The sequence below is a fragment of the Simochromis diagramma genome, unplaced genomic scaffold, assembly GCF_900408965.1.
Source record: "Simochromis diagramma unplaced genomic scaffold, fSimDia1.1 OVJJ01000816.1, whole genome shotgun sequence".
Classification (NCBI taxonomy): domain Eukaryota; kingdom Metazoa; phylum Chordata; class Actinopteri; order Cichliformes; family Cichlidae; genus Simochromis; species Simochromis diagramma.
The window spans coordinates 1,942,721-1,969,359 of NW_024386908.1; the positions used below are offsets into that span (position 1 = coordinate 1,942,721).

At 40.5% G+C, this 26,639-nt stretch overlaps 1 protein-coding gene and 1 long non-coding RNA gene across 7 annotated transcripts in view; one reads left to right on the forward strand and one right to left on the reverse strand.

The window, feature by feature from the left end:
• LOC120735576 overlaps positions 1 to 15,612 on the forward strand; it is a 52,426-nt gene extending 36,814 nt beyond the window's left edge. The window contains exons 3-4 of the long non-coding RNA XR_005696305.1: positions 3,674 to 3,680; positions 15,543 to 15,612. This is a non-coding gene — a long non-coding RNA (uncharacterized LOC120735576). The remainder of the gene's footprint in view (positions 1 to 3,673; positions 3,681 to 15,542) is intronic.
• The window catches only part of si:ch73-252i11.1 (uncharacterized protein LOC553517 homolog), a 69,071-nt gene that overhangs the window by 39,304 nt on the left and 3,128 nt on the right, over positions 1 to 26,639 (reverse strand). Inside the window, exons 2-9 of one of the 6 annotated variants that reach the window (XM_040035000.1) lie at positions 7,564 to 7,873; positions 6,761 to 6,896; positions 2,184 to 2,778; positions 2,044 to 2,094; positions 1,837 to 1,963; positions 1,279 to 1,444; positions 393 to 513; positions 189 to 285 (exon numbers count right to left, since the gene is read on the reverse strand). In XM_040035000.1, the coding sequence (XP_039890934.1) occupies positions 189 to 285; positions 393 to 513; positions 1,279 to 1,444; positions 1,837 to 1,963; positions 2,044 to 2,094; positions 2,184 to 2,778; positions 6,761 to 6,896; positions 7,564 to 7,873 (1,603 nt within the window). The remainder of the gene's footprint in view (positions 1 to 188; positions 286 to 392; positions 514 to 1,278; positions 1,445 to 1,836; positions 1,964 to 2,043; positions 2,095 to 2,183; positions 2,779 to 6,760; positions 6,897 to 7,563; positions 7,874 to 26,639) is intronic. The other 5 variants (XM_040035004.1, XM_040034999.1, XM_040035002.1 and 2 more) reach the window with 5 other exon arrangements.

Genomic DNA, 26,639 nt, shown 5'->3' on the forward strand with positions numbered 1-26,639 from the left:
CAGTACTGAACAGAAATGTGTTAGGTTTAAGCCAATATCTCTAAATCAAATCCCGTCTCCAACTGGAATTCGAGTGGAGTATCTGTCAGAATGAAGCTGCAGCAGCATTCAAAGATCTCATGATTGAGAAAAAAAAAGGTAAAGGGGTTTGAAAACTTTCTTGCGGGGCTGTTTTTGGGATGACGTACCTGACTCTCTTTGTTAGGACATCTGCAGCAGAGACAAACAGTGGTCGTCTGCACACGAGCCTTTTGGTGCCATAATGCTTGTTTGTCTGCATCATGTCTGACGGGTAAAAAAGTTTAAACTTACACAATAATTATAAAGCCAGCTATACATGTTAGCATTTCTGAAGTCAGCAAACAGAGACAGTTTCCATATTCTTTGTTTACCCTGGAAACTGAGTGAATATGAGTGTGAACCAGCAGTGAACTCCAACACGTCTTTATCATTGGCCAGAAACTTCTCCTCCAGCTTTGTGCTGTTGATGTCTGCTGTTTTATGTCCACTAGTCTGCAAAGCAAGAAAACTGAGCGAGTTTTTGACCTCAAACCTGCACTGGGACATTAATAAAGAACAGTTGATTATAATACCTGAGCTAATCGTAAATCAGCATCATTATAATTCTTTTAGAGACACTTTGTCTTTAAGGAGACCTGACTGCATCAAGCACTTAAGTACCAAAAAACAGCCTTAAAAAGCTGACCCAAATTTACAGCAGAACTGAATATGCTTACGTTCTGGTACAAAAATGGGTTTTGGTATGTTTTTTTTTTGCACATTGAAATAACATTGAAACCTAGGTACTAGCTCAGGCTCCTTCCACACCAGAGAAGTGACAATCCATGAACTACAAGCTAGTTTTTGGAAGCTACTCCGCAACTTTTGCTATCTAGCAGCCAAATATGATTCCTGGCTGGAAAAGTTTTTTCATATTTCTTTTCATTTAAAATTTCTCCCTGAGCATAATGGAATCACTGCTGATGCCAGATTAGGATGATATTGTTGGAGGATAGAACAACAACATGAAACACAAACTGAAAAGCACTGAAATGCACAGTAGAGTTCTCCTGTAGGGGAAACAAAGCACTGCAGGCTCAAACTATGAGGGATTTTTCACATTACAAATAGTTTATGTGTGTTTTTCAATAAAACTATTAAATCAGACTCACAATTAGTTACATTTTTTGATTGTGGATACACAGTGGACTGTTAAAGTCGTGCCTTAATGTCTTAGCAATCTGCCAAAATTTCTGCCAACACTCTGTAGTTACTCACAGCAGATGCAAACATGTTCCAACTCCCAAACTCATCCTGCCAGTACCAAAGCCACTCGGTGGTGTGGATGAAGGTTGGCTTGATCACTGAGTTTTCTGTCGCAAGTCGACGCACTTTGTTCTGTCCAAACGTCATCGTGTCAAAGTGCACGGCCGGGCTGGTGCTGCTGCAAAAAAACAATCAAAGTATTAACATGAAGATGGTCAGTTATGCAAAAACTTTGATGATTTTTATGATTCTTTGTTCAGTATTTTGTGGTGATTTAAACTAAATTTCACTGTCATAATTTTGGTGAATAATGTGGTACGTGAAACAAACGCTGCGTGCCTGAAATGACCATTTTAAGAACATTATCTTGCACTGACATCATACAGAGCCAACATCAAAACTTTTTACCCTCATAAAAATTACTATCACATACACTGAGCTTGATTTTAGTTTAAAAGGAGCATCTGTTATTTTATCAACGCATATTTGAAAAAAAGTGGAAACGCTTAATAGTTCCACTAGATCTTAAAAAACCCTGAGATGTCTGAGTTGCAGAATAAATGTAAGTACCTGTATGAGTTACTGGGGTCACAGTAGTCTCTCTCAATTGTCTCATTATCGGGCAAATCAGTCCACTGGTGTCCCTCTTGGACCTGCCATCGGTACGGCATCTTGTCATGAGCTTTAAAACATCGATCTAAGAAGAAAGACAGCTGATCAAAGTCAAGAAAGAACTACATTAACGCCTCAAACGCTTACTAACCATGACTTTCTCACCATCATGTCTGCAGTGACCTTTAATGAAGTACATGCAGATCCCTGTTTTATCTGAAAGAAACAGGAGATATTTCACAGGCTTCATTCAGACAGCAGTTTTAGTTCATCTCCCCACAGAAGTGTTTTCAGCCGTTGTTTACCTCTGACAGGCCTCTGTCTATTATTCTGCCATCCTCCACCTTTAGCAGCTTCATCATTGACAGCAGCATGAATGTCACTTAAGGAACGAGCATTTTGAAAACGCTGATGGTTGCCCCGGTTCCTGGTAGCGGCGACAGTGATGTCACTGGTGGGAGAGTTGTCATCGTCACTTTCATTCAGTCTATCGCTGGACCACAGGTCAAAGCCATCAATGTTTGCAGCAATGTTACTAAGTGAACGGGCTCGATGCAGATCTGGGCGGCTGCTGTGGCTTCCTCTGTTTCCTCTAAAGCCTCTGCTGAGCTGATGGCCACCTCTCCCTCTGCCTCTCTGACTTCGTTGACCATGGTCACTGACTCCAGCCAGCTTCAAAGCCTGTTTATTTGCATAAGCAGCTTTCAAGGACTGAAAGAGTGTGTCAGGTACGCCTCTAGCTTTCAAAGCTCTGAATGGCTGTGGAGCATTAAAATCGTGGTTCTTCCAGCAGCTGCATTCACGGCTGATGTAGTTCTCACAGATGTGGAGCCTCCTGCAACCATCACCATCCTGACACCGGCCGAACTCTCCATCACCATTGTTGTAGTCGTAGCATATCTGATGGAGAAAGGGGGAAAAAGAGGAGTTACAATAGTATACTGTATATAAAAGATGAATATAGCCATCGTGATGTCCAACTTCTTTATTTGTATTTTTTCCAACTTTATTTTTATTCAACAGGAACATTAACATTTACACAGACACAACAAAGAAAAAAAACGAAAAAAGAAAAGCAAACAACAAAATTTAAAAAAAATAGAAAGGGGGGGGGGGGGGGATTCACCCAAGGCAATGTGAAGTTACTAAAATGTAATTTTTCCCACTTGGAGATATACAGTGTATCTTGCTCGTTTATATATACACCTACATCTATGTACATACTCACACACACTTTCAAGTATCTACATACCATTCCACCCGCTCCATTACACCTAGGGCTGCCACAAACGATTACTTTGATAGTCGACTAATCAGATCATCATCCATTGGACGTAAAACGTACAGCTTATTGCACCAGCAGCATCTGCTCTTATTTAACTATCATTAGCTTACAGCTTTAAGCTTTTAAGGTCTGTGCTAACTAAAAATAAAGACAAGATGATAGTTTATTAAATTTTAATGAAGTTTGCAGATTGTTTCGGTGAAGTTTAATAAACTCCTTGCTATCTAAAATATAACGGGACACCGGAGTAAATTCTCCACCGTCTCACACTTCTGATAATCAGCTGTCTGCTTGACGTTTATTCAGCTGTGTAAAAACTATAACTTTAATCTCAGCCAAACCGATTTACTCAGGAACAAATAAAATACTAAAAAAGCCAAACAATAACATTTTAAGTTATCTAAGTGACTTATGTCTGTTTAACCTGAGTAGCGAAAGATGAAAATGATTTGCCGGGAGTCCGGTGTTCTCACGGGCTCTAGTGAGCCTAGCCCCCGGCTAGCTATCGAGCTAGTGGGTAACAGACGTCTCCGAAAACGTCGGAGCGCTTTTGAAAGTATGTGGTGTCTTGATAAACTGAGCAGATATTTGAGGTTTCCACAGCTACATTCTCGCCTGAAAATGTGTTAAACGTTTATTTTGTGACCCAGAAAGAATAATAAGCGTAATATTAAAACTAACTAGCTGCCGCCATTGTTATAAACTGAGCTGGGCTGCGCTATGAATTCTGGGACACAGCTTCTTCTTCTTCGGGGTTTAACGGCAGTTGGTATCCTTGTACATGCAGTGCTGCCATCTTCTGTTTCAGTCCGTTATTACACTCTTAAATCCTGCTACTGATTCCTGCGGCTTTTGTGATCTTACAAAGCTTCAAACGACGCGTCGACTATCAAAATCGTCGACGACTGATTTAATAGTCGACGTAATCGTGACTAGTCGACTAATCGTGGCAGCCCTAATTACACCCTATTCCAGTTTTAGGGGAACCTTTTGAGGACATACTCATTGACTGTGTTGGTCCACTTCCTAAAACAAAATCGGGACACCAGTATCTTCTGACTTTGAATCCATTGTTAAGGCGCTGATGAACTTCTTTTCTACTTTTGGGTTGCCAAAATCTGTCCAAACGGACCAAGGCTCTAATTTCATGTCTCGGATTTTTGCTCAAGTTTTGCGATCACTTGGTATTAAACATCACAAGTCTAGTGCATATCATCCGGAGTCGCAAGGTGCACTCGAACGTTTTCACCAGACATTGAAATCTATGATGCGGAAATTTCGCCTTGAGTCTGGAAAGGAATGGGATGAGGGGTTGCCGCTGCTTCTTTTAGCGGTGAGGGTTAGCGTGCAGGAGTCGCTAGGATTTAGCCCTGCTGAGCTGGTGTTCGGTCACACACTGTGTGGCCCGTTGCAACTACTCAAGGAGAATTTTCTGTCTGACATAGATGCTCCTAAGGAAAATGTGTTGGATTATGCGAGTTCTTTTAGAAAGTGTTTGCATAAAGCATGCGCAATCGCACGCTCTTGTTGCAGCGCAGGGAAAGATGAAAAGGAAGTTTGATAAGAAAGCTGTGCAAAGGAAATTTGAGGTTGGTGACAAAGTTTTAATACTTCTACTCCTTCAGTGGTCCGTATACAGTGCAGGCGAATTGAGCGAAGGAAACAGTGTTGTGTGTGTCATATCAATATGATGAAGCCTTACTTTGCTAGTGGTGTATCAACAGTTGCGACTGTGGGGGTGCCAGTTTCCAAAACCTGGTATGACCTGGTAAGTGATGATTTGGTTTTCGGTTGTGCTGAGGGCTGCGCACGACTTAGAAACTCTGAAATCCTAAGTGATCTAAGGACACATTTAAAGGATGCTGTTCAAAGTGACGTGTGTCGGTTGATTGAGAATCATCCTAATCTTTTCTCTGACACTCCTTCCTGTACCACTGTGCTGGAGCATGATATCGATGTGGGGGACCACCCTCCAACCAAGCAGCATGCCTACCGGATGAATCCCACTAAATGCGCCATTTTCCAGGAAGAAATTTCTCATCCGTTGGAAAATCATCTTGCTGTTCCTAGCTCTAGTGCGTGGAGTCGCCCCGTGTCTCCTAGTGCCTAAAGCAGATAAAACCCCCCGGTTTAGTATGAGTTTTCGGAAGGTGAACAGCGTGACCAAACCTGACTCCTATCCTCTTCCCAGAAAGGAAGATTGTGTCAATATGGTCGGTTCTGCGAAGTTTGTTACTGTTACGCCACATTCCAACGCTCATGAATATCGTGCTGGGAAGCGTTCTCCATTGTGAAGTGTATTTAGATGATATTGTCGTCTATTCAGACACCTGGTCAGAGCATAAACGCTCACTGATGTGTTCCATCGCTTGGAAAGGGCATCCCTCGCCCTCAATCTCGCCACGTGTGATTTTGGCAAAGCCACTGTGACGTATCTAGGGAAACAGGTGGGTCAAGGACAAGTGCGCCCTATTTTGGCAAAAATCCCTGCCCCTCGTACTAGGCGTGAGCTCCGCCATTTTCTCGGCATGGTGGGCTACTACCAGGGTTTCTGTCGAAATTTCGCGGAAGTGTGAATACTGGGTAGGATATGATACTGGTTTCACACCAGCACATTTGGATGGGGTGTTTAGAGAATTTACAGCATACTGTAAAATCTCAACCAACACAGACATGGACAGCTTCCTACAACTCAGTGAAACTTACAGGTTAAATAAAACAGACTTTTACAGATCATTACAACTGAGACACCGTTTTAATAAAAATATTAAAGTTGCAAGGGAGGATTCTGAGGAGGCGGGCCTCATTGACATGTTTGTCGACACCTATAAAGGTAAAGTACATAAAAGGCTGATCTTGAAACTGTGCTCATGTTTACAATCACTTAAAGAGGACTTAAGGACTTAAAGAGAGAGAAGGAAATGATATTTCTTCATGTGTATCGTGTGATTTCGAAAGCACACGATACACATGATTTTGACCTACACCCGTTTTCAGACTTTGGCTCGTGCGATTAGGTAGAGGATTATTAGGGGGTCCATTGTCCCTCTTGGGGGGAGATACTCCCACAGGGTTTAAATCTGGGACTCTCCACGTTTGACCTTAGAACTGAAGAAGCTTTTCGGATGAGAGGTGAAACGTCTTCAAGCAACTTAAAGAAGTCCAGACGCCTTTTCTTTCCAGGCTCCTTAGACTTTGCTCTAAATGGTTCCAAGAACTACAAGGTTAACTGTTTACTGAGGTCAGCGGTCAGTGTGAGATCATTTTCACATAAACTTCTATACAACAGGACGTCTTCTCTCATTTTTTATATTGTTGTTGTTCAAAGCAGTAATGTTTTGTGAAGTCGATGGAGGGCTTGCTTGATCAACAGATCCAGTATTTAATAAAGTTACACTTAAGCTTGTGTATAAACAGATTAAATGATTAAATTAGTGAGCTAACAATCAGTTACAGAACAAGAAAAAAAAAAAGAAAATTAAATAATTGAAAGCTGGGAGTAAAATCAGCTGGAAGATGCCAAATATCAGAAAAGGTGACAGTTCATTTTAATGCAAACTAACTTGTCTGGTTCATGCTGTGTGTTGTTAGACTTACATCAGGAAGAACTGTGTGGTCACTCTGCAGCAGCAGGGTGCACAGCTCCTCTCGGCTCAGGCTCTCCAGCTCATGCTCCCTCAGAAGTCTTTGGTTATGCTCAGAGGTCAGCTCATGGGAGAAGCTGCAGCCCCTCCTGTTGTAACAGAATCCACACAACTGAGTCATGACTGGGCGTGCTAGCATTTATTTGCTCAGTTAAGAATAAAAAAACAAAAAACAGCGTCATATGAGACAGCTGTCTTTGTGTAATGATTAATAAGGCTTATCTGCACGGTACAAAGTCAGCGGTTAGGTTCAGGACAAACAGCCACCCTGATAACTCTTAGAAACAGTACGACATCAATGTGAAAACTAAGATTGAAGTTTAGGGAAACATGCTTGGGAAACAGGATTAACCCAGTACTAGATTGTTTTCTATGTGGCTGGGTAGGCGTAGCAGCCGCTTTAGTTTTTATTTTTCATAGTATCTTTCTGTTCTTTGGATGAACGTAGCCATGTTCTTTTCACTGTCACTCTTTTTACTCATTTCAAAGCAAAGCTTCAGTCTAAAAGACAACCAGAGAGCAACTTTTCCTACTGGCCCTCAAAGCCACATTTTGTTATTTGTTTAGGTTAGCTTTTTGAATAAATGTGTCAAACTGCTGTAAATTGTTAGATTTTCCTAACAATACATAAAGGCACCATCAGTGTCCTGGACTTTAAACCTGTTGATTTTACAACCATATGTGATATAACTACATGACATAAATAACACTCCCTAAATAAGCTCTGTTACTTACTTTTAAGTCCAGTATATTTACCTGAGCTGAGTGAACTGACAGAATCCGCTGAAGAGGATGTTTTTGCACAGGTGCAGACTCCTGCACGTCCCCGGGCAGTCTTTCACTCTGCAAAGTCTCAGGCGGGTCCTGGCCACCACCTTCGGCTGTCCGTTTGGACAACACGAAACAAATTTCTCTCGGTTACAAATGATCTCCGACAACTTCGTGGGATCTCCGGAAAACAGATTATACACTAAATCCTCCGTGTTGACTGCTCCTTGGCCGGCGCAGATCATTCTCAGTATTTCCGTCTCCATCGTGTCCGAGCTCTGCCTGCGTTTCCTTCCACCTGTGACATTAAACTGACGAAAGCCTCATTTCTGACGACTGGAAAGCGAAACTCAACAACCTTTAACCTGGACGGATGCTGTAATGCTGCTGTTTTCCACTCTGAGTCGTCGCTGCGCTGTATGACCTCCATACATCCCACACCTCGGCTTTCTTCTACTTCACAGCTGAAACATTTCCAGTAATGAAACATGCCATGAAGATACAGGATCTATATAATACAGAAAATTCGCAACTAAAACATTTAGAATTTATTGAAAAACAAATGTTATGCCAGACTTTCCATCAAACCTTTGAGGTGAACATTTGGATTTTTAGCTGCTAAATTCTAAATGCAGGCTGTCTGCTGTTTGCAGCTTGCAGCGAGGGTTATATGGGGGACCAGAACAGTCAAATTCATTTTGTAATTCTTTTATTTATTTAGACATAAATAAAGTGTGAGTAAATATTGTAAAATAAATGATTATTACATTAATAAATATTCAAATCAATTTCTAAAACATAAAAAATAACTCTCAATAAAAAACACATTTTAGAATTCCAAAGGGAAAAAAGATTCAAAATCTTTTTAAAGTACAATTTAAAAAAGAGAAATGAGTAAACAGAATTAAAGGGAAATGGATCAAAAAAACCCCAAAGATTTATTTTGACCTTTTCTATCCTTAATAGTTTAAATCATATTACCAAATGTATTCGCTTTGGGATTAATTAAGGGATTAGCACTTGGATTAGCTATCAGATTAAATGTCAGATTAGCTATTCCATTTAACATTTGGAAAAAGCAATGCAAGTTCATCATGCCGTGCGATGTAAGGAGCTCTCCAACTGGTTACAGAGACACAGTCTGGCTGCCTTGATAACTAGCTAGGGACGATGATGCATACAGAGAGAAGGTGCAGTGGCTAGCACTTTGGTGCAATGCCATAATCTCTTAATGTTGACAAAACAAAAGAGCTGATCGTTGGCTTTAAGAAGGCCGAGGCTGTCCATCTCCTGCTCAGCATTGCTGGTGTCACAGTAGAGAGAGTGAAGAGCACCAAATTCCTCGGTGTTCACATCACAGAGGACCTGTCCTGGACCAGCAACACTAAATCAGTGACAAAAAGGGCCCAGCAGTGACAGCACTTCCTGAGACGACTGAAGTAGGTGCACCTCCCTAAACCCATCCTTATGTATACAACTATATGTGACTGAATTACAACAACTCTGCAAAGATGAGTGGGTCAAAATGCTATACCTCTGTGTGCAGTGTTGGGGAGTAACGGAATACATGTACCGCCGTTACGTATTTAAAATACAAAACATATGTGTAACTGTATTCCGTTACAGTTACCGTTTAAAAAGGTGGTATTTAGAATACAGTTACTTTGTTGAAATAAATGGATTACACGGCGGTACTTTCCTGTTTCATATTGTCGCGGGTCAGGACTGTTTCGGTTTTGTTTGACAGCTACGTTCTGTTGTTCCAGGCGGCAGCGTTGCGGTTGCCATGGTTACAGGGGGACGCTCTGCGTGTTTCCTGGGTGAGAGAGGCCTTTTTGTTGTTGTTGTTGTGCTAAGCTAATAGGCAGAATGCTACAGGCATAGCCCTAAAGAATGTAGCCTCATGGGCAGTGTAGTCCGTGCTGCAGGGAGAATGGACTGCCATACACGTTATGTGTCTGTGAGCGCGAGGTGGAAGAAAAAGGAGAGTCGAAAAGTATGAGCTGTCATCGAGGAAAAACGGGAGCTGGAAGCATGTAAATATAATAATAACCACTGCAGCCAAGAAGAGTGCCTGACGAGCCCAGTTGTAAGTCAGCTATTAAGACTCGACTGTACGCTGTGTTTGTGTTTTCCTCCGAAACAATAAGTTCCGTTGCAGCAGCCTTTCAACGCCTCTCTCTGTCTCTCGCAAGCAGAGTTGACCCAGACAACAAAGTAAAGCCATTTTTCGGCTACAAGCCTGACAAGGAACCCATATTAGTCAGAGGTCCCTTTACTACGGTTCGGAGCCGCGGACCTTCAGTAATAGTAATGAATCACACAGCAATAGTACATTCACGTAGTTGTAAAATGCATGATAATATGTTAAGTAATCCAAAGTATTCAGAATACGTTACTCTCATTGAGTAACGTAACGGAATATGTTACAGAATACATTTTAGGGCATGTATTCTGTATTCTGTAATGGAATACATTTCAAAAGTAACCTTCCCAACACTGTCTGTGTGTGTGCGTGTGAGAGTGAGAGGGATAATATTATGCATACATATGTCATTTTGTTTGATTATTGTACTTAGTTTGTACATTTGTACAAATCTCATATCCCGATATAAGAATTCTATCACCCGATAACGATATAAATCACAAAAATGTAACATTTTCTGTCAATTCTGTGAATCTCGGGCAGCTCGACTTGCGGGAAGTGTTTCCAGCTGCGCGTCATGTAGCTGGAGTCGAGTGTTTAAACCGATGCATGAAACTATACATTTTTAGACATAAGTTTTAACAGCCACCATTTTCTTTGTGAGTATTTATTACACGGCGTGCTGCGGGGAAAAGCCTGTTCTAACGTTTGAGTCTAAGGTTTATTTTTTAGCATCTGACGGCTCTTTTTTTTTTTTACTTCTCATCCGTAAATAATCTGCTCTTTCACGTGATTCAGTTTATTTTGAAAAGTCTCAACAGGATCTTGAGCTTTATTGTGAAAGGTTTATGTGGAACATAAACAAGCGGACACGCGATGGTGTTACCGTTGTTGTTGCTAAAGACAGTGCATAAAACAGGCGCTTGTCCGTCTGTAGTGCGGTTGTATTAAATATAAGAGAAAGAGAGAACTTTAAGAAATTAATATAACCACTACAGTGACCATCAGAACCATGAAAAAACATTGCCATAAACAGTTTATTTTGCGACACCACGAAACAAACGATAGCGTAAAATGAAACGATAGACGTTTTTATATCGTCATCCGATATATATCGTTATATCGAACAGCCCTAGTTGTATGATCTTTTCCTATTTAAGGATGATTTTCCCTTCACTGATTCCCTTCATGTCTGCCAGTACTCCATCCTGTCTGATGGTTCATTAACAACAAATAGCTACAAGCTTCAAACCTTCCACCCCACACCAGCTATTGCCCTCAGAGCCTTCGCTCCCTGCTTTTACTGTTCTGCACCTCCTCATCATTCTCTAACTCCTCCTGTTGTCCAAACAACAGCAACTGATAGGGTGGTAGGCCTTTCTCCTCGGACAAAGCGGCTATTATCAGTCTATTCAATAAGCTTCTACCACACAGAATACAACAACAACCGCAGCACTCTATAGTAGCTAGGAAACATGCCATTTATACTAACAAGGACATGCAATGGTCAATTTTTGAGTCAGATCAGTCTATTTGTTTGGCGCCTTCACCGGTTTCTGATTAGGCCTAACCCTCAGCCAGAGTTTACAAAGGTGATTGTGCAGGTATACAATGTGTCATGTGGTGATAATTAGCTCCAGCTTTACCTTTTATCTGGACAGCACTAGACTGGATGTGCATTTAATCACCTCATAGGGTCCAGTCCACCAGGGTTCAAGCCACTTTCTATTGTGAACTTTCACCCGCACCTAGTCACCAGCCTTTATTGCTGGAGTTGTAGTTTCCTCAGGCTCAGCCAGCCGCACCTGCTTAAACAAAACTTAAAAACTCACTTAGTCTACGCTGTCATATATTCATCACAGTTCACCTGCCAAACATCCAGAGAGGTCACACGACCTCCCTCTCAGGGTTGGGCCAGGCATTGGCCTGCCTCTCAGCGACTCATGTGGCATCAGGTGTGTATGCGCACCCGGAGAGGTTCTCATTGACATAAGAAAAATGAGGAGAGTGTCCACCCATCTCAGTCTACTGTCCTAATATATGCCACAATTTTTCTCTTCAGTCTGATTTGCCCTTTCACCACCCCTTGTGAGGCAGGGTGGTAAACAAATCGGTGTGTTATACCTAGAGCCTTTTCTACCTCTGCCAGTTCTTTATTGGACAAATGTGAATCATTGTCAGAGCATATGCTCCTCGGGACACCATAGTCTGCGCTCATTCATTTTTGCATGGGATTGCTTCCTCCTAGCTTGTGAAGCAGTCCACCGCCACCAGCAAGTAGCTGAAACCTCTCACTCTGTTTTCAACTCCCAAATCAGGGACTTGGGAAGCCAAGCTCTTGAAAATCTTGAAATATGTGCATCCGCTGCAAAGCTGCAGCAGCGTGTGTAAGTTGACAGCCACAATAAAGAAGTGTACTGAAAAGTGCAAACATGTGGTCGGGTCTGTCGTGCATCAGTGGTGCTGAAACCCAGGATTGGGGCTACCAGAGTCTTTGTGTGTCGGTATGATCTGTCCTCTTTCTTCCATGGGTGAATCCTCTTCAGGTTTGTTTTACTCCTCTGAGGAAAACGCAACATACCACATGTCTACTTCCACTGCCTTCCAAGCGTTTGGTGCATCTGTGGCCTCCCAGGTCAAGCTCAGCGCTTTCTTGACCATTGAGCCCAGTGTTCTAGCCTCATAGTTGCTTCCAACTACAAGTGTGACATGAGAGTGTAAAGTACTCTGATCTAAGCCTGAGTTATACCCGGAGCTCTGTAGCTCTGTAGTTGGGCCTTCCTATAATATAATCTTTGCAACGGTTTTAAATGCTTCTTCAGTCTTCCCAGCAGTTTAAATATTTATAATTTCAACCACATTAAGGCTGGCAAAATAAATGCAATCAAAGGGCATGCATGAAATTAAACAATAACCTAAACTGGGTGAACTAAAACTAAAACATGAAAGAAAGAAAAAAAACCTTAAACATGGTGAACTGACATGGATACCTGAAGACATGACATGGACGAGCAGACAAGGAACAACTGAAAACACACTGACTAAATACACACAGGAGGCTAATGAGGGAAGTCGGAACACATGGGGAAAACAGCTGACACACATGAACATAATGATGTCACAAGGGGAGAGTAAAACTAAACACAGAGCACAGGAATACAGGACCTCTTCAAAATAAAACAGGAAACATAATGAGACGCAGACATGAGAACATGAACTTGACAACATAAGACACACAGCTGATCTACACACATCAAAAAAAAAAAAAAAGAGGGCAGGGATAGCTCAGTAGGTAGAGTGGTGGCCCCATGATCGGAAGGTCGGGGGTTCAACTCCACTGAACGGCTACCTTGAGGTACCCCTGAGCAAGGTGCCGTCCCTACACACTGCTCACCGGGCGCTGCATTGGTGGCTGCCCACTGCTTCACTGGGTGAATGGGTTAAATGCAGAGGAACTATTTCCCTATGGGGACTAACACACACAGACATGAAACATATGAAGGGCAAGGGAGACTTAACAGGGGTTGAAAACACAAGGGGAAACTAATAAGCAAATAAACTTAGATAACCTAATGAACTTAATCATAAACATCAAAATAAACTGAAACTCAAAACGCTGGGTCAAAAGACCCAGGATCGTGACAGACAGTGCAGGAGCGTGAAATGGCTAACCAATTACTTTCTCCAGTAAAGTAATTAAGTAAGGTACTGCATCATTTTAGGAAAAGTAAGGAGTAATGTGAAAGACATTATTTAAGTAAGGACCCAACATTGGTGACATTAATAATCAGGCATCGCCGCCTGTGCATACTCAGCATGATTCAATATACATTATGCATTATCGCCTCTCTAGCATTTGACAAATCTGCTGCTGCTGTCACCACTTTCTCACACTGAGCACACGACTTAGAGTCTGGAGCCATTGCAGCAAACATCATCCAGCGTGATCACTTTGGCAGTGGGTCACTGATGATTCTTAAAAAGTGGCACAGACCTCCATGTGTTAGCCAACAGTTCCCAGGACTGTTATGTGTTTTGCAACTTTGTTGCTTGCAGTTGCAACATAGCTGAATTCATTTGACGTTACCATCATAGTTGATAACTAAATGATGCCAGTTAGGCATGCCTCCTTTTTAGAATAGAATAGCCTTTTATTTTCTTTGTGCATGTACAAAACAAATTGTGGGTTCTCCACATCAACTGTGCACGAAATAAAAATAGAAACAGTAGGACGGCAAGAATAAAAAACAGACAAAAGGAGTACATATGACAAAATAAATATATACAAGCAAGAGAAATGCATCCAGAAGAAATGACCAAATTAGAGGACAGGTTGCAAAGTGCTTGAAAGTAGTGCAATGGACTTTGTCTGAGTTGAAAGAAGTGTAATGCTATATCAGATATCAAGTTTTAACGCAACCTTTATGTTTTCGTGACTCCAAGAGCAGTGGTGTGCGCTCTGTAGTGCACAATGGGATGATCTTAAAGAGATTAAGAGCCACCACAGCATCGTCTTTGAGCTTCCCTTTTAATATTTTTCTCTTTCTTTTTTTTAGGTTTTTCCAAACACAGAGCTGCTGTTTGTTTCTATTCATGTTCTCAAAAGTTGGTCCCTGCTTCTTGTTGCTACCATCAGGCACCAACACATAATCCATCATGTGTCTCGGACAAGTCATTACGAGACTTTCTGACTCTAATGGTCTAATCTGACAGCGTCCTTTATCATTAATTGACATTTTATGATTTGTTTGTATAATTAACACTAAATGTGGCAGAATAAAACCTCCGAAGATAATCATGAGGAAAGCACAGGTTTTTCTTCTGATAAGGTTAACTCAGTTAACTCAGTCCTGCTGTTTTTTAATTATTCTGTATAAAGGCTGGTCTATTTTCTATAAACAACACCTCAGCAAATGGGATCGTGCCAACCTTTTTCTTCATCTTCAATATGCTCATAAATACAGTGAGAAGAAATGAAAATCATTTTACATTTGGTCAAGGTGGAAAAACTTCAGCATCAAAAGAACAAAAACAGAAATAGAAATGATAAAGTGCAACAGGAAAATGTAAAAATATAAATCATTCATCATTCAGCAATTTCATCAAGGTTTCCCCATCATTTGAATTTAACCTAAAATGCTTTAATATCATCTGACTGAGAAGCTAATTAATCTTAAACTGTTAATCTACATTAACTACAGACCAGCTCACAAAACTAAGAGTTCTTTTCTATTGTGAACATATCTGTCATTAATATCTACTGCTTCTTTTTTTATATTTATCTCTACTTAAGATTTTTTTGTGCTTTTTTGCTTTCAGGTATGTGGTTGCATATGATTAAATTATTCAGCACAAACTCTATTGGGCGACCGTGGCTCAGGGGGTTGGGAATCGCATCTGTAACCGGAAGGTCGCCGGTTTGATCCCTGGGCTCTCTGTCCTGGTCGTTGTGTCCTTGGGCAAGACACTTTACCCTACTTGCCTACTGGTGTTGGCCAGAGGGGCCGATGGCGCGATATGGCAGCCTCGCTTCTGTCAGTCTGCCCCAGGGCAGCTGTGGCTACAACTGTAGCTGCCTCCACCAGTGTATGAATGTGAGAGTGAATGAATAGTGGCATTGTAAAGCGCTTTGGGTGCCTTGAAAAGCGCTATATAAATCCAATCCATTATTATTATTAAGCGCCTTCAAAATAAAATTTCCATTTCAAGACACTGCCTACCCCCTTTTACACCACTTTTGTTAAGCAATGACACAAGAATTATTAGTACTTTGATTAAATCCTGCTATAGTTGCTGCATTGCCAATGTACACATTAAGTAGGTTTGTGGTCTTGTACTGTATCAGGTACTCGGGGTAGATCTGCTGCTTCTCAAACACCACATATATGGAGGGGTCCATTACATCATTCACACAGCTGTCATAGAAGTTTATGCCCCCTCCATCCTTGGAAGGAGGTCGGCGATAATCGGAGGACCCTTTGGTGAAGTCTCCCACCAGCACCCGTGAGATGAACATGTCTCTCACATCAGTGTCTCCGGTGTAGTTGTGGGAGTAACTGGCATCACGGGCAAAGTAACTACCTGTGTTTAGACACCAAAAGATACAATTATCAACACTTAATTTGTGGGAAAAGACAAAGGGCTACGCATTATTTTCTTCAGTGATAAACAGAGACAAACAAAGCCTTTGGTTTATTTTTTTAAAGTATCACTTCCCAGCACCCAAGGGTGTCACAAAAAAGACCGCAAGATTGAAATGAGACTGTTTGGAATTTTTGATTTTAAACGTATTTTTTCTGAAAACATAATTTGAATATTCAATAACCGTTTTAACTCACCTTTGCCATAAGCCGTTCCACGAGTTCCACAGATTCTCCAGTCAAAGTTGTTGTGGCAGATGGCGTCTACATCTTTGGAGTCAGTGCCATGAAAAAGCTTTTTCTCCATCACCTTTCCATCTCTTTTTTTGCTCTTCATTTGATTTTTCTGCCTTGAAATAGGAGACAGGAAAAAACTAATTCTAACTGGTACATGTACAGTAAGTGCGGGAATATAAAGTGAATAAATATACTATAGACATCTACACATCTACAGTATACCCACTATATACATCTGCAGCAGCAGTCTCTGCAGCCACAAGTGGAAAGCAGGATAACATTGAATGCTAAATGCAGCTAAATGCTGTATAAACAACAGATGCAGCTTCTGTTTCTGAAAATATAGCTTAAATGTTCAGCTCAGGTTTGCAAAATTGCATCTGAACAAACCACAAGATTTCTGGAATAATGTCCTTCAGAAAGATGACACCAAAGCGGAGATGTCTGGCCACAGTGCACATCAAACAGAGTCTCTGCACAAACACCTCATACCAGCTTTCAAGCTCGGTGGTGGAGGCGCGACGATTTGGGTTTGTTTGGTTTTTACACAGCAGGACCTGAGCACCTTGGAGTCACTGAGTCAACCATGAACTCTGTATACCAAAGTATTCTACAGTCTAATGCAGTGTTGGGCAAGTTACTTTGAAAAAGTAATTAATTATAGTTACTAATTACTTCTTCAAAAAAGTAACTGAGTTACAAGATTCTAAAAGTAATTCATTACTAGGAAAAGTAATTATTGCGTTACTTTAAAAAAATGTTTAATTTCAGAGCATCATTGGCTACTTTCAATTCTCCCTCTACATTTCACCTTTAAAAACGTTTTCCTTTGCCTTGTTTGGTGTCATCCTTTTCAGCACAACCTCACATGTCGGAATTTACAGTCACGTTTTCATTTTGACATACTGTATTAACACAATTGATCTAAAATCAGACAAAAAACATTAACTCTGAGTAGAAAAAGTTCTATTTTTTACTGTAACAACCACAAACATGTTTAATGAATCATATTTCATAACTTTGAATGCAAATATAAATTGTAAATTTTAAAATCATATGCACAAGTTTTGCAAACAACAAAGTTGTTGTTGCAGTTTGCAGCCGTTTACCTTTTACCCTTTTTAAAATAACCATTTCAAACTATTTACATAACGATCAGCTGTTCTCCATTCAATAAGATGCCAAACAAATTATTTGTGCCACTTCAAATATTTCTGTCCACTATAAAGAAGAACATCACACCTGATACCTGCAGGTCTGACATAAGGTCATAAGCAGAGAGGGCTCGCTGCGCTGTCCTTAGACAGTAAACGTGACGACACTATTGAGGAAAAAATGCCACGTATATATTGTTTATCACGACTCTGTTTTTACGTGGCCTATCACCACAATTTAAAAACTGGTATATGTCACCTTATTGCTTTGTCATCTTGAAGTAGTCGTGTGATTGGCTTACTACGACTACTTCATTCTTCCTCAGTCAAGCAGCAGCACTCATGCGATTGTTTTGCCCCCTTATCTCCAGGTGTTTTGCCAAAAAGTGATCGTCGGGCAGAAAGTGATTACCGTCCGCGGGAGCGCGCACAGCTGCTCAAAGCTGTAGCGTCCAGATTACTTACAGCTACTTCCGTGCAACTGATATAAGGTGCGGTAACCTGAACACAGCTTCAACCGTCTGTTTGTTGAAAAATAGTAACACGACCGCACCGCATTTTAGTAACGGCGTTGTACCGATAGGTAGCAGTAATTAGTTATATTACTCGTTACTGAAAAAAGTAACACCGTTACTTAGAACATCGTTATTCCCATCACTGTTCAAATGTGAGGCCATCTCTGAATGAATCCTGAATGAAATGCAGGGCTTTAACAGAGCGGTGCATACATGAATGCCTGCAAACCTCAGCGAACTGACAGCTGGTAATACTATATACACTTTAATAAAAAGCTCAGTCATATCAGTTACACAACCATAACCTCACTTTAGCTGGCAGCAGTGGTACAGTAACTTTATACTCACAGTGAAAGATGGGTGCACATTAAATGAAATACGTACAACTGAAAGGCTTCCCATAGAGCTTTGTTCTGAATCCTCTCAATGTTGATGATGTCACAGTCTTTCATGGTTTTATAGAAAAGAGCTTCAGCCTCCTTAAATTCTTCTGAGCTGAGCTGGAGTGAGATTCGCTGTATGAAAAAAAAACAGGCACATTAAATATTTTTATTCACAATGACAACGAAAAATAACAAGTGCTCTGCTCTCTGCTTTTCCTCTCAATTGCTCATGGCAGATGGCCCCGCCCCTCCCTGAGCCCGCTGTTAAAAATGAGTTTTTTTCCTTCCCACTGTTGCCAAGTGCTCGCTCATAGGCAGTGTTGGGAAGGTTACTTTTAAAATGTATTCCACTACAGATTACAGATTACATATTGTATCTTGTAACGTATTCCATTACGTTACTCAATGAGAGTAATGTATTCTGAATACTTTGGATTACTTAATATATTATCATGCTTTTTTACAACTACATGAATGTACTATCGCTGTGTGATTTATTACTGAAGGTTACTCGCCATACCAACACCAACTAGATGTTTAAATCTTAATATAAATGAGTAACAGTAGGTGGACATTAGGTAAGGCTGCACTTTTTGCAGCGATCTCGTATAGAAAACTATTCCACACGTATATAAAACAGGTCAGCGGCTCCGAACCGTAGTAAAGGGACCTCTGGCTAATACGTCGGGTACGTGTCGGGCTCGTAGACAAAAACTAGCTTTACTTTGTTGTCTGGGTCAAGTTTGCTAGCGAGAGACAGAGAGAGGCGCTGAAAGGCTGCTGCAACAGAACTTATTGTTTCAGAGGAAAACATGAATACAGTCGAGTCTTAATAGCTTACTTACAACTGGGCTCGTCAGGCACTCTTCTTGGCTGCAGTGGTTATTATTATATTTACATGCTTCCAGCTCCCGTTTCTGCTCGATGACAGCTCATACTTTTCCTTCTTCTCCCTCCCTCGCTCACAGACACATAACGGGTATGGCAGTCCATTCTCCCTGCAGCACGGACTACACTGCCCATGATGCAACATTCTTTAGGGCGATGCCTGCAACACTCTGCCTGTTGCCTTCATATTAAATCATTTAAAAAAAAATTTCTTCACGTGACTATAAGACGCGAGAATGAGACGTTTGAGCCTCTTAATGCGGGTTTTGTTTGGGTTTCCACCGGCGTGGAATTACCAAAAATAGAGAGGGGACAGCCTAACATATGAAACAGGAAAAGACGGCTGTGTAATCCATTTATTTTAGCAAAGTAACTGTATTCTGAATACCACCTTTATAAACGGTAATACAGGTACTCATATTTTGTATTTTAAATACATAACGGCGGTACATGTATTCCATTACTCCCCAACACTGCTCTTAGCAGGTTGTCTGATTGTTGAGGTTTTCTCTGTGTTATTGGGAGGTTTTAACTTAATATATAAAATGCCTTAAGGTGACTTTTTTGTGCTATATAAATAAAATAAAACTAAATTATATTGACTTGAATAGGGACAAGTTTAGCTTGTTTACTTTGAATAAATTGCTACTTAACGTTTTTTAAAAACTGGAGCTACAGCTCTAAAGCGACACGTATCGGCTGGTTTTTTTCTTCTCCTACACCATTTGCAACAGAAACTCTGTTCTCACGGCAGATTAGCCAGACGGCTGCACTTCATTCATTTTCAAATTATTTAAGAATTTGTCACAAGAAAAAAAGACCCCATAAAAAACAGGAATAAAACATTCAAGTGAACGAACATGAAGAAGCAGAAAACCTCGTATGAAACTGTCTTTTTCTGCTTCTAACTCGTTTTTATGAGCTGTCCTTCTAATAAATGAATTCATCCCGTCCAATGAAAAGCTTCGCATTTTCAACACCAACAGCATTTTGTCCTCATGTCTATTTGTCAGTAAATTTACTTGCTCACTTCTGTTATTAATATTATTAGAATACAATTAATTTCGAAAACATCTAAATTTAAAGAGTGTGACTAACAACAGAATAGTTATATTTTATGTTTTTTACAATACCGAGAATCCTGTTTGAGGGATCTGTGTGTTGTCCCAGGTTTTTGGTATTGAAGTGGAGCTTTGAACTGAAGACCTTCTGCAGAGAGAAAGAGTTCAAATTTACTTTAATGATGTCATTTTTATAGAAGTTGAAAAAACAAGGCCAATTTTATTTTTGTTTAAAATTAAGTTTACAACTTTCCTGGATCCAGCATCAGCTCTTGTCAAGCTTTATGAAGCTGTACGCTACAACAACAATATTGTTTTTTATTTGTTTGCTTTTGGTTAGTGAGCTTTGTTTGACTCTAAAGACCAAGGCAATATCAGTACTTTGGCATGGTTACCTATCAGTATTGAATAGAAATGACGTTAGATTCAAGACAATATGCTGGTCTCTAGAGATCTTGGTGTAAAAATCAAATCCCATCTCCAACTGGAATAAAGATGACAAGAAAGTTCAAGTATCTAATGAATTTAGAAAAAAGTAAGGAAGTCTGGTGGAGCTGTTTTGGGGATGACATACCTGACTTTCTTTTTTAGGGCATCTGCGGCAGAGACAAACCGTGGCCGTCTACAAACAGGCTTTTTGGTGCCGTAACGCTTGTTTGTCTGCATCTTGTCTGAGGGGCAAAAAAGTTTAAACTTGCACAACAATTATAAAGCCGATTTTATATTTTAACATGCAGAAGTATGCATGGTTCCCTATTCTTTGTTTACCTTGGAAACTGAGTGAATATGACTGTGAACCAGCAGTGAACTCCACCACGTCTTTATCATTGGCCAGAAACTTCTCCTCCAGCTTTGCACTGTTGATGTCTGCTGCTTCGTGTCCACCAATCTGCAAAGCAAGAGAACAGTAAACATGTTTTTAACCTTGAAGGAAACCTGCATCGGCATACGAACAATGAACAGTTCATAAGAAAAGGACAACTGCCAACCATAGGGATGAGGGAAAAATTGATACACCATAGTATCGTAATATTTTGCATGGTAATATTGTAACACTACAGGGACGCCAAATATGAATACTTCATGAATTAAATTAAAATATTCTGGAAATACTATGAACAAGAGAGCTGGTTTCATGGACCCTCGTGTTTACATTCAACTGACGATCATCCAACACTGGACACACTTAGCTTGACAGCGTGGCTTATCACGCAAGTAAAAATAAGACTGGAGTAAAAATTGGTGGCTGCCTGGTGATTTATTGATTTATTTATTCATATTCTGTGACCAACTACAACTTGTAGTGAATACATTTTTTCCCCAGAGCTTGAGGATGTTGCACACTTGTGACCACGTTTGAGCGCAAGGTTGTCTGACAGGAGGCAAACTTACTGAAACCAGCTGCAGTCAGACTTGGACTGACTCTAATCACTCACAGAGAGATTGGCTAAGGTTTGCAGATAGCTTCTATCTAATTTATAAATGCAGACATATTACCACTTTAAGATGACAAAGCAACAAGGTGATATATACCAGTTTTTAAATTGTGTTGCTAGGCCACGTAAAACCAGAGTCATGACAAACTATATATATGCGGCGTTTTTCCTGAATAGTTTCGTCACGTTTACTGTCTAAGGACAGCGCAGCGAGCCCTCTCTGGTTATGACCTTATGTCAGACCTGCAGGTATCAGGCTGTGATGTTCTCCTTTATAGTGGACAGAAATATTTGGAGTGGCACAAATAGTTTGTGTGGCATCTTATTGAATGCAGAACAGCTGATCGTTCTGTAAATAGTTTGAAATGGTTATTTAAAAAAGGGTACAGGCTGCAAATAACTTTGTTTGCAAAACTTGTGCATATGATTTTAAAACTGACAATTTATATTTGTTTTTAAAGTTGTGAAATATGATTCGATAAACATGTTTTTGTTTGTTACAGTAAAAAATATAACTTTTTCTACTCGGATTTTATGTTTTTTGTCTGATTTTAGATCAATTGTGTTAATACAGTATGTCAAAATGAAAACATAACTGTAAATTCAGACACGTGAGGTTGTGCTGAAAAGGATGATACCAAACAAGGCAAAGGAAATAGTTAAAGTAAATTGTTAAATGTTGTAATTTTTACAACAACAGAGTCCTGAGCAGAGAGGTCCAGCTGCAGTGTGTGCAAACGGCATCAGCATGGATGGATGGAGATGCGTTTCCAGCAAGCTGCAACTTCACTGTGTGTGAAGATGACTTTTGAGGAGACTGTCTGAGTGACATTTGCCACGTTTGGAGTAAAATGGCAAGATGAGACAGTGGGAAAACACAGGACAAAGCTGAAGAGAACTGTCTGCCATTGGACTGCAACGTGGGAGAGGAGAACGGAGTGAGAGGAGCAGGTGAGCACACAGAGGAAGGCTGTCGTTTAGTGTGGGAAATCAAAATTTGGGTAAGCAATCCTGGGAAAAAAGGAAACTGCTTTAAGTGGGAAAATTGAGAAGGAGTCTGGACTACAAAATGAGAAAGGTACACAAAAAAAAACACACACACAAACAGCATTAACCAGACCAACCCCACATACACATACAATGACACTCATGAAGACCAGACAGCATCTTAAGCATGAGATTCTGTTTGTCATCTTGTCCAAGTCGCTAGTAAGATGAAAAGTGATACATAGACTAGTGGACTGAATATTATAGGAGGACAAATGATTGCATCATAGGGAGAAAACAGAATGCTGATGAGAGGTTTTGACTGTGTGAGCTGATTGTTGAGTTTCTGGTGTGTGAAGAAGTTTTAACATGGCACACATTTGGTTACATGAGAAGAAACTCATTGTGTGATGAGACAACAGGGTCATGCTGTGTGTTGTGTGTGGCTGATTGGATGAATGTTTGAGATCAAACTAGCTGATGATTTGTCTTTTGTTGCAAGGTTGAGCCTGCCAATTAGGTTTGGTATGATCCCCCCCCACACACTTTTTATTTTGTTACTTTCATAGTGCACTGAAAGTTTTGTTTAATATTCTCTCTCATCTAAGAGGATCTGAACGTTTGAATAGGGAGAACTACAACATGTTGTTGCGAACGGTTGCAAAGTGAGTTTGTCCAAAATTAAAACGGGCTCAGGAGAAAGCCACTTGTTTGGGACAATTAGGAAGCGAGTCCCTTTCTAAAAGGATTCAGCGAGGTAATCATCGTTTTGCTGAGGGTGGAAACGAAATGCGACGATAGGTTCCACTATCAGCAAAGAAAAAAAAAGAAACAATCAATGAATGAATAATGAGTGAAAATAAAAAAGTGGGGAACTGACTGACTGGTAAAAGCTGACAAGACTGACTGACTTAACACCACTATGTGAGGTTACCCCCAATTCAGATGACATAGGAGTGGATGTATCTCTGTGTGTGCCTCTTGTTGCAGGAGCAGGAGGACACCACAGGAGGAAACTTGGGTCACATGACTATGTGAACTCTGCAAATTTAACCTTTTTAGTTGTAATTTTTCTGGATGTTTTTGAATTTACCAAAGGTGTGTTATTCATCACCTTGTGTTGCTCACAGAGATCACTGTGAGAAAGAGCGTATACACCTGCGCAGCACTAACATTTACATTTCTTTTCTACAGCAGAGGGTTAATCATGTGATTTGATCATGTGATTTACAGCAGGACACACAACTTAATGATGTTTTTCTACCACAGGATTACTGAGATTTTGTGTGTCAAGAAAACTGTGGTTACAGGCTGTGTGTTGGTGATGAAATTACACTGTGTTGTTGAGAAAATGTTGAAAATTACAGGCGAAGAAGTGAATACAGTGTGAGATATACTGTGTTGAAACCAGTGTTACTTCTGTTTTTTACAGCCGAGTGTTAACTTTATGACCTTTTACAGCACCTCTGGAACCTGTTGACTTAGGCCCGACCTCCAGGATGATCCGTGTGTTTGGCTAATGTTTGTTTTTCCTTTAAAGCTGCTTGTAAAGGATTCAGCACAGACAGACAAGTGACGATTGAACAGATGTGCAGTGGTTACTCAATAGTTACATGGGGCTCATTATCTGACCACTATTGAGCTCATGGTGAGTGACAAACTTAAGAAAAGTCACTGATTACAATGTGGAATCAAGTTCAGATGTTCAATGATTTGGAGCAAATTATGGAAAAATCAGGGGTTTAATGAGTTTAAGTAACCCTGCAATTATACTTGTCTCTGTGATGCTGAATACTTTATTAATCTTATGCTACAGTTGGTTGCAAATGTGAGTTTGTTTTAACTTAAAGACTTTGTCTTCTAGGATACAGGAGTTAAACAATCTTAACATTTAACCACTGACTAATGTTTTGACAGGGTTACAAGTTTTGAGTGGAGCTGCTCCAAGAGGGAAACCCTGGAGAATTTTTTTTTTAGAAGAGAATGTGCAGCATTCTTGTGCATGTCTCATTGTGTGGAGTTGACACATGACGAGAGCCGTGTGGCACAAGAAGAGTGTCAATTTTAAATTTGCAGGTACCATGAGGAGAAGCGAGTAAGGAAGAGCGTCGACAAGATGGAAGCTGAGGCCAGGAGAGACGCTTCAAGAGGACCAGTGAGAAGCAGGGACCATCTGCAGGACAGCTGACAAACCACAGTGGGTTGCACCACTGGGCTTCCAGAAGATCGTCATGAGGAGACTTTGCACAGCAAAATCTTAAATAAAGTTTCGACGTTGACGTTGAAGAAGACAACTAAGGTGTACGACGTGCTCTGCCTTAAATCGTCAGCGCGTTGGAACAGAAACTGAGGGATGAAGGGAGCGTGCCAAGCTCCAAAAGTGACAGCGCAGCGGGGGACCAGCGATGGAATTGTCGCTCTGTGTGAAGCACAGATGCTAGGAGACTGGGAGATAGTTGACACCACTTTTCCCAAGGATGAAGATCATCTAAAGGTGTCACTTTGCCATGCAGATTTGATGCTCTGCAGAGAAGCCTTCTGCGAGGGAGAGATGTAAACAGAGAAGCCTTTTGTCTACATTTACATCGTGTCAACTTCTCTGAGCTGGTTGAAGTTTTGAGCCATGGGTGGACATGACTCAAAAAGGGGGGAGAAGTTCATAAACAACTTGATCCAATTTCCTTTACAAAATCTTTTTCTGCAGTGACAACAGGAAAGGAGAAGAGTTGTAAGTGCAGATGATTCACCAGTTGACTCTAACCCCCACAGGATGCCTACAGTGAGAAGATTTTGGGGGGTTGATAGGGGTCATAAAGAGGAGTGTTGACCAGGCTACAGCTTTGAAGTTAGCTGAGATTCACATGGACAAACAGTAAAATCAACCGATGTGTTTGAATGTCTGTATACAGCTGGATTGTAGTGACATATGATTTGAGAATGTTGATTCTTCGTGTTTGACTGTTGACATTCATTTGTTTACTTGCAGGATGTAGTTTACTGTGTATGAGATGGATGAGAAGTAGGATGATTGCTAAGCATGTTTAGAACATGTATTAATGGTGAACCTTTGCTGCAATAGGAGGTGAATGACGGCAGGAGCTGTGTGACATCTAAATCTACACTGACACTGTCAAAAACAAGTAGTGAGAAAATACTACACAGGAATAATCTGGAGCATAAAAATAACAAAACAGGAGGGAAATGTTAAAGTGAATTGTTAAATGTTGTCATTTTTATGCTTCCTATCTCTACATTGTTTCAAACTGTGTGATCAAAGACATTCCTTTGTCTCACCACCTCTCCAGCCACTCTGTGCTGGGGGAGGTTTTATTGTAGATACATCCTATCTGAAAGATCTGTTTCTTGTGTTGTAAGCTTCCTGCTTTATGATCATTTTGGTGAGCAGGAGGTCACACAAACGCACCCCCATCACACGCATTCTCACATACACACACGTTTAAAACATGCTGCATATGAACAGTGCTAATAAAAATGCAGAGAGGTCGACAGTGATCACTGACTATTTTTAAGGGCTTGTTCAGATTAAACAGAACAAGATGAGAAGCATTAAAACATGTAATGAACACAGTAGAAGTTTGGACCCAAAAGCAGGGTTCATACTTCATCACTAACAACCAGAAACCGTTTTCTGACAGTGGGAGGAGCTATTATTTAAAAAGCTTCAGAAATGTGTTAAAGGTGGTCCATTTTGTATGATTGACGTCACTCATAATTGTCCTGAAAAAAAAGTGCACGGCCGGGCTGGTACTGCTGCAAAAAAACAATCAAGAAAGTATTAACATCAGTTCTACCAAAACCTTTGTGCATTGAAACACTCAATGAAAGGATTTTCCTGTAGCAACAGAAAATCTTGTCTCACCTCATATTTTCTCTTTGTTTTACAATTATGTTAAAGTTTCAAATTATTATTATTATTTTTTTAAACTTTGTCAAAGTTTAAAATGAGCATCTGTTATTTTATCAGTGTATATATGAAAGAAAATATGGAAAAGCTTAATAGTTCCACTTTATCTAAAAACATTGAGATGATTGTGTCACGGCCAGGCGGATCAGCTGCACTGTCTCTCTTCCTCTCTCTCTCCTCTTCTCTCTCGCC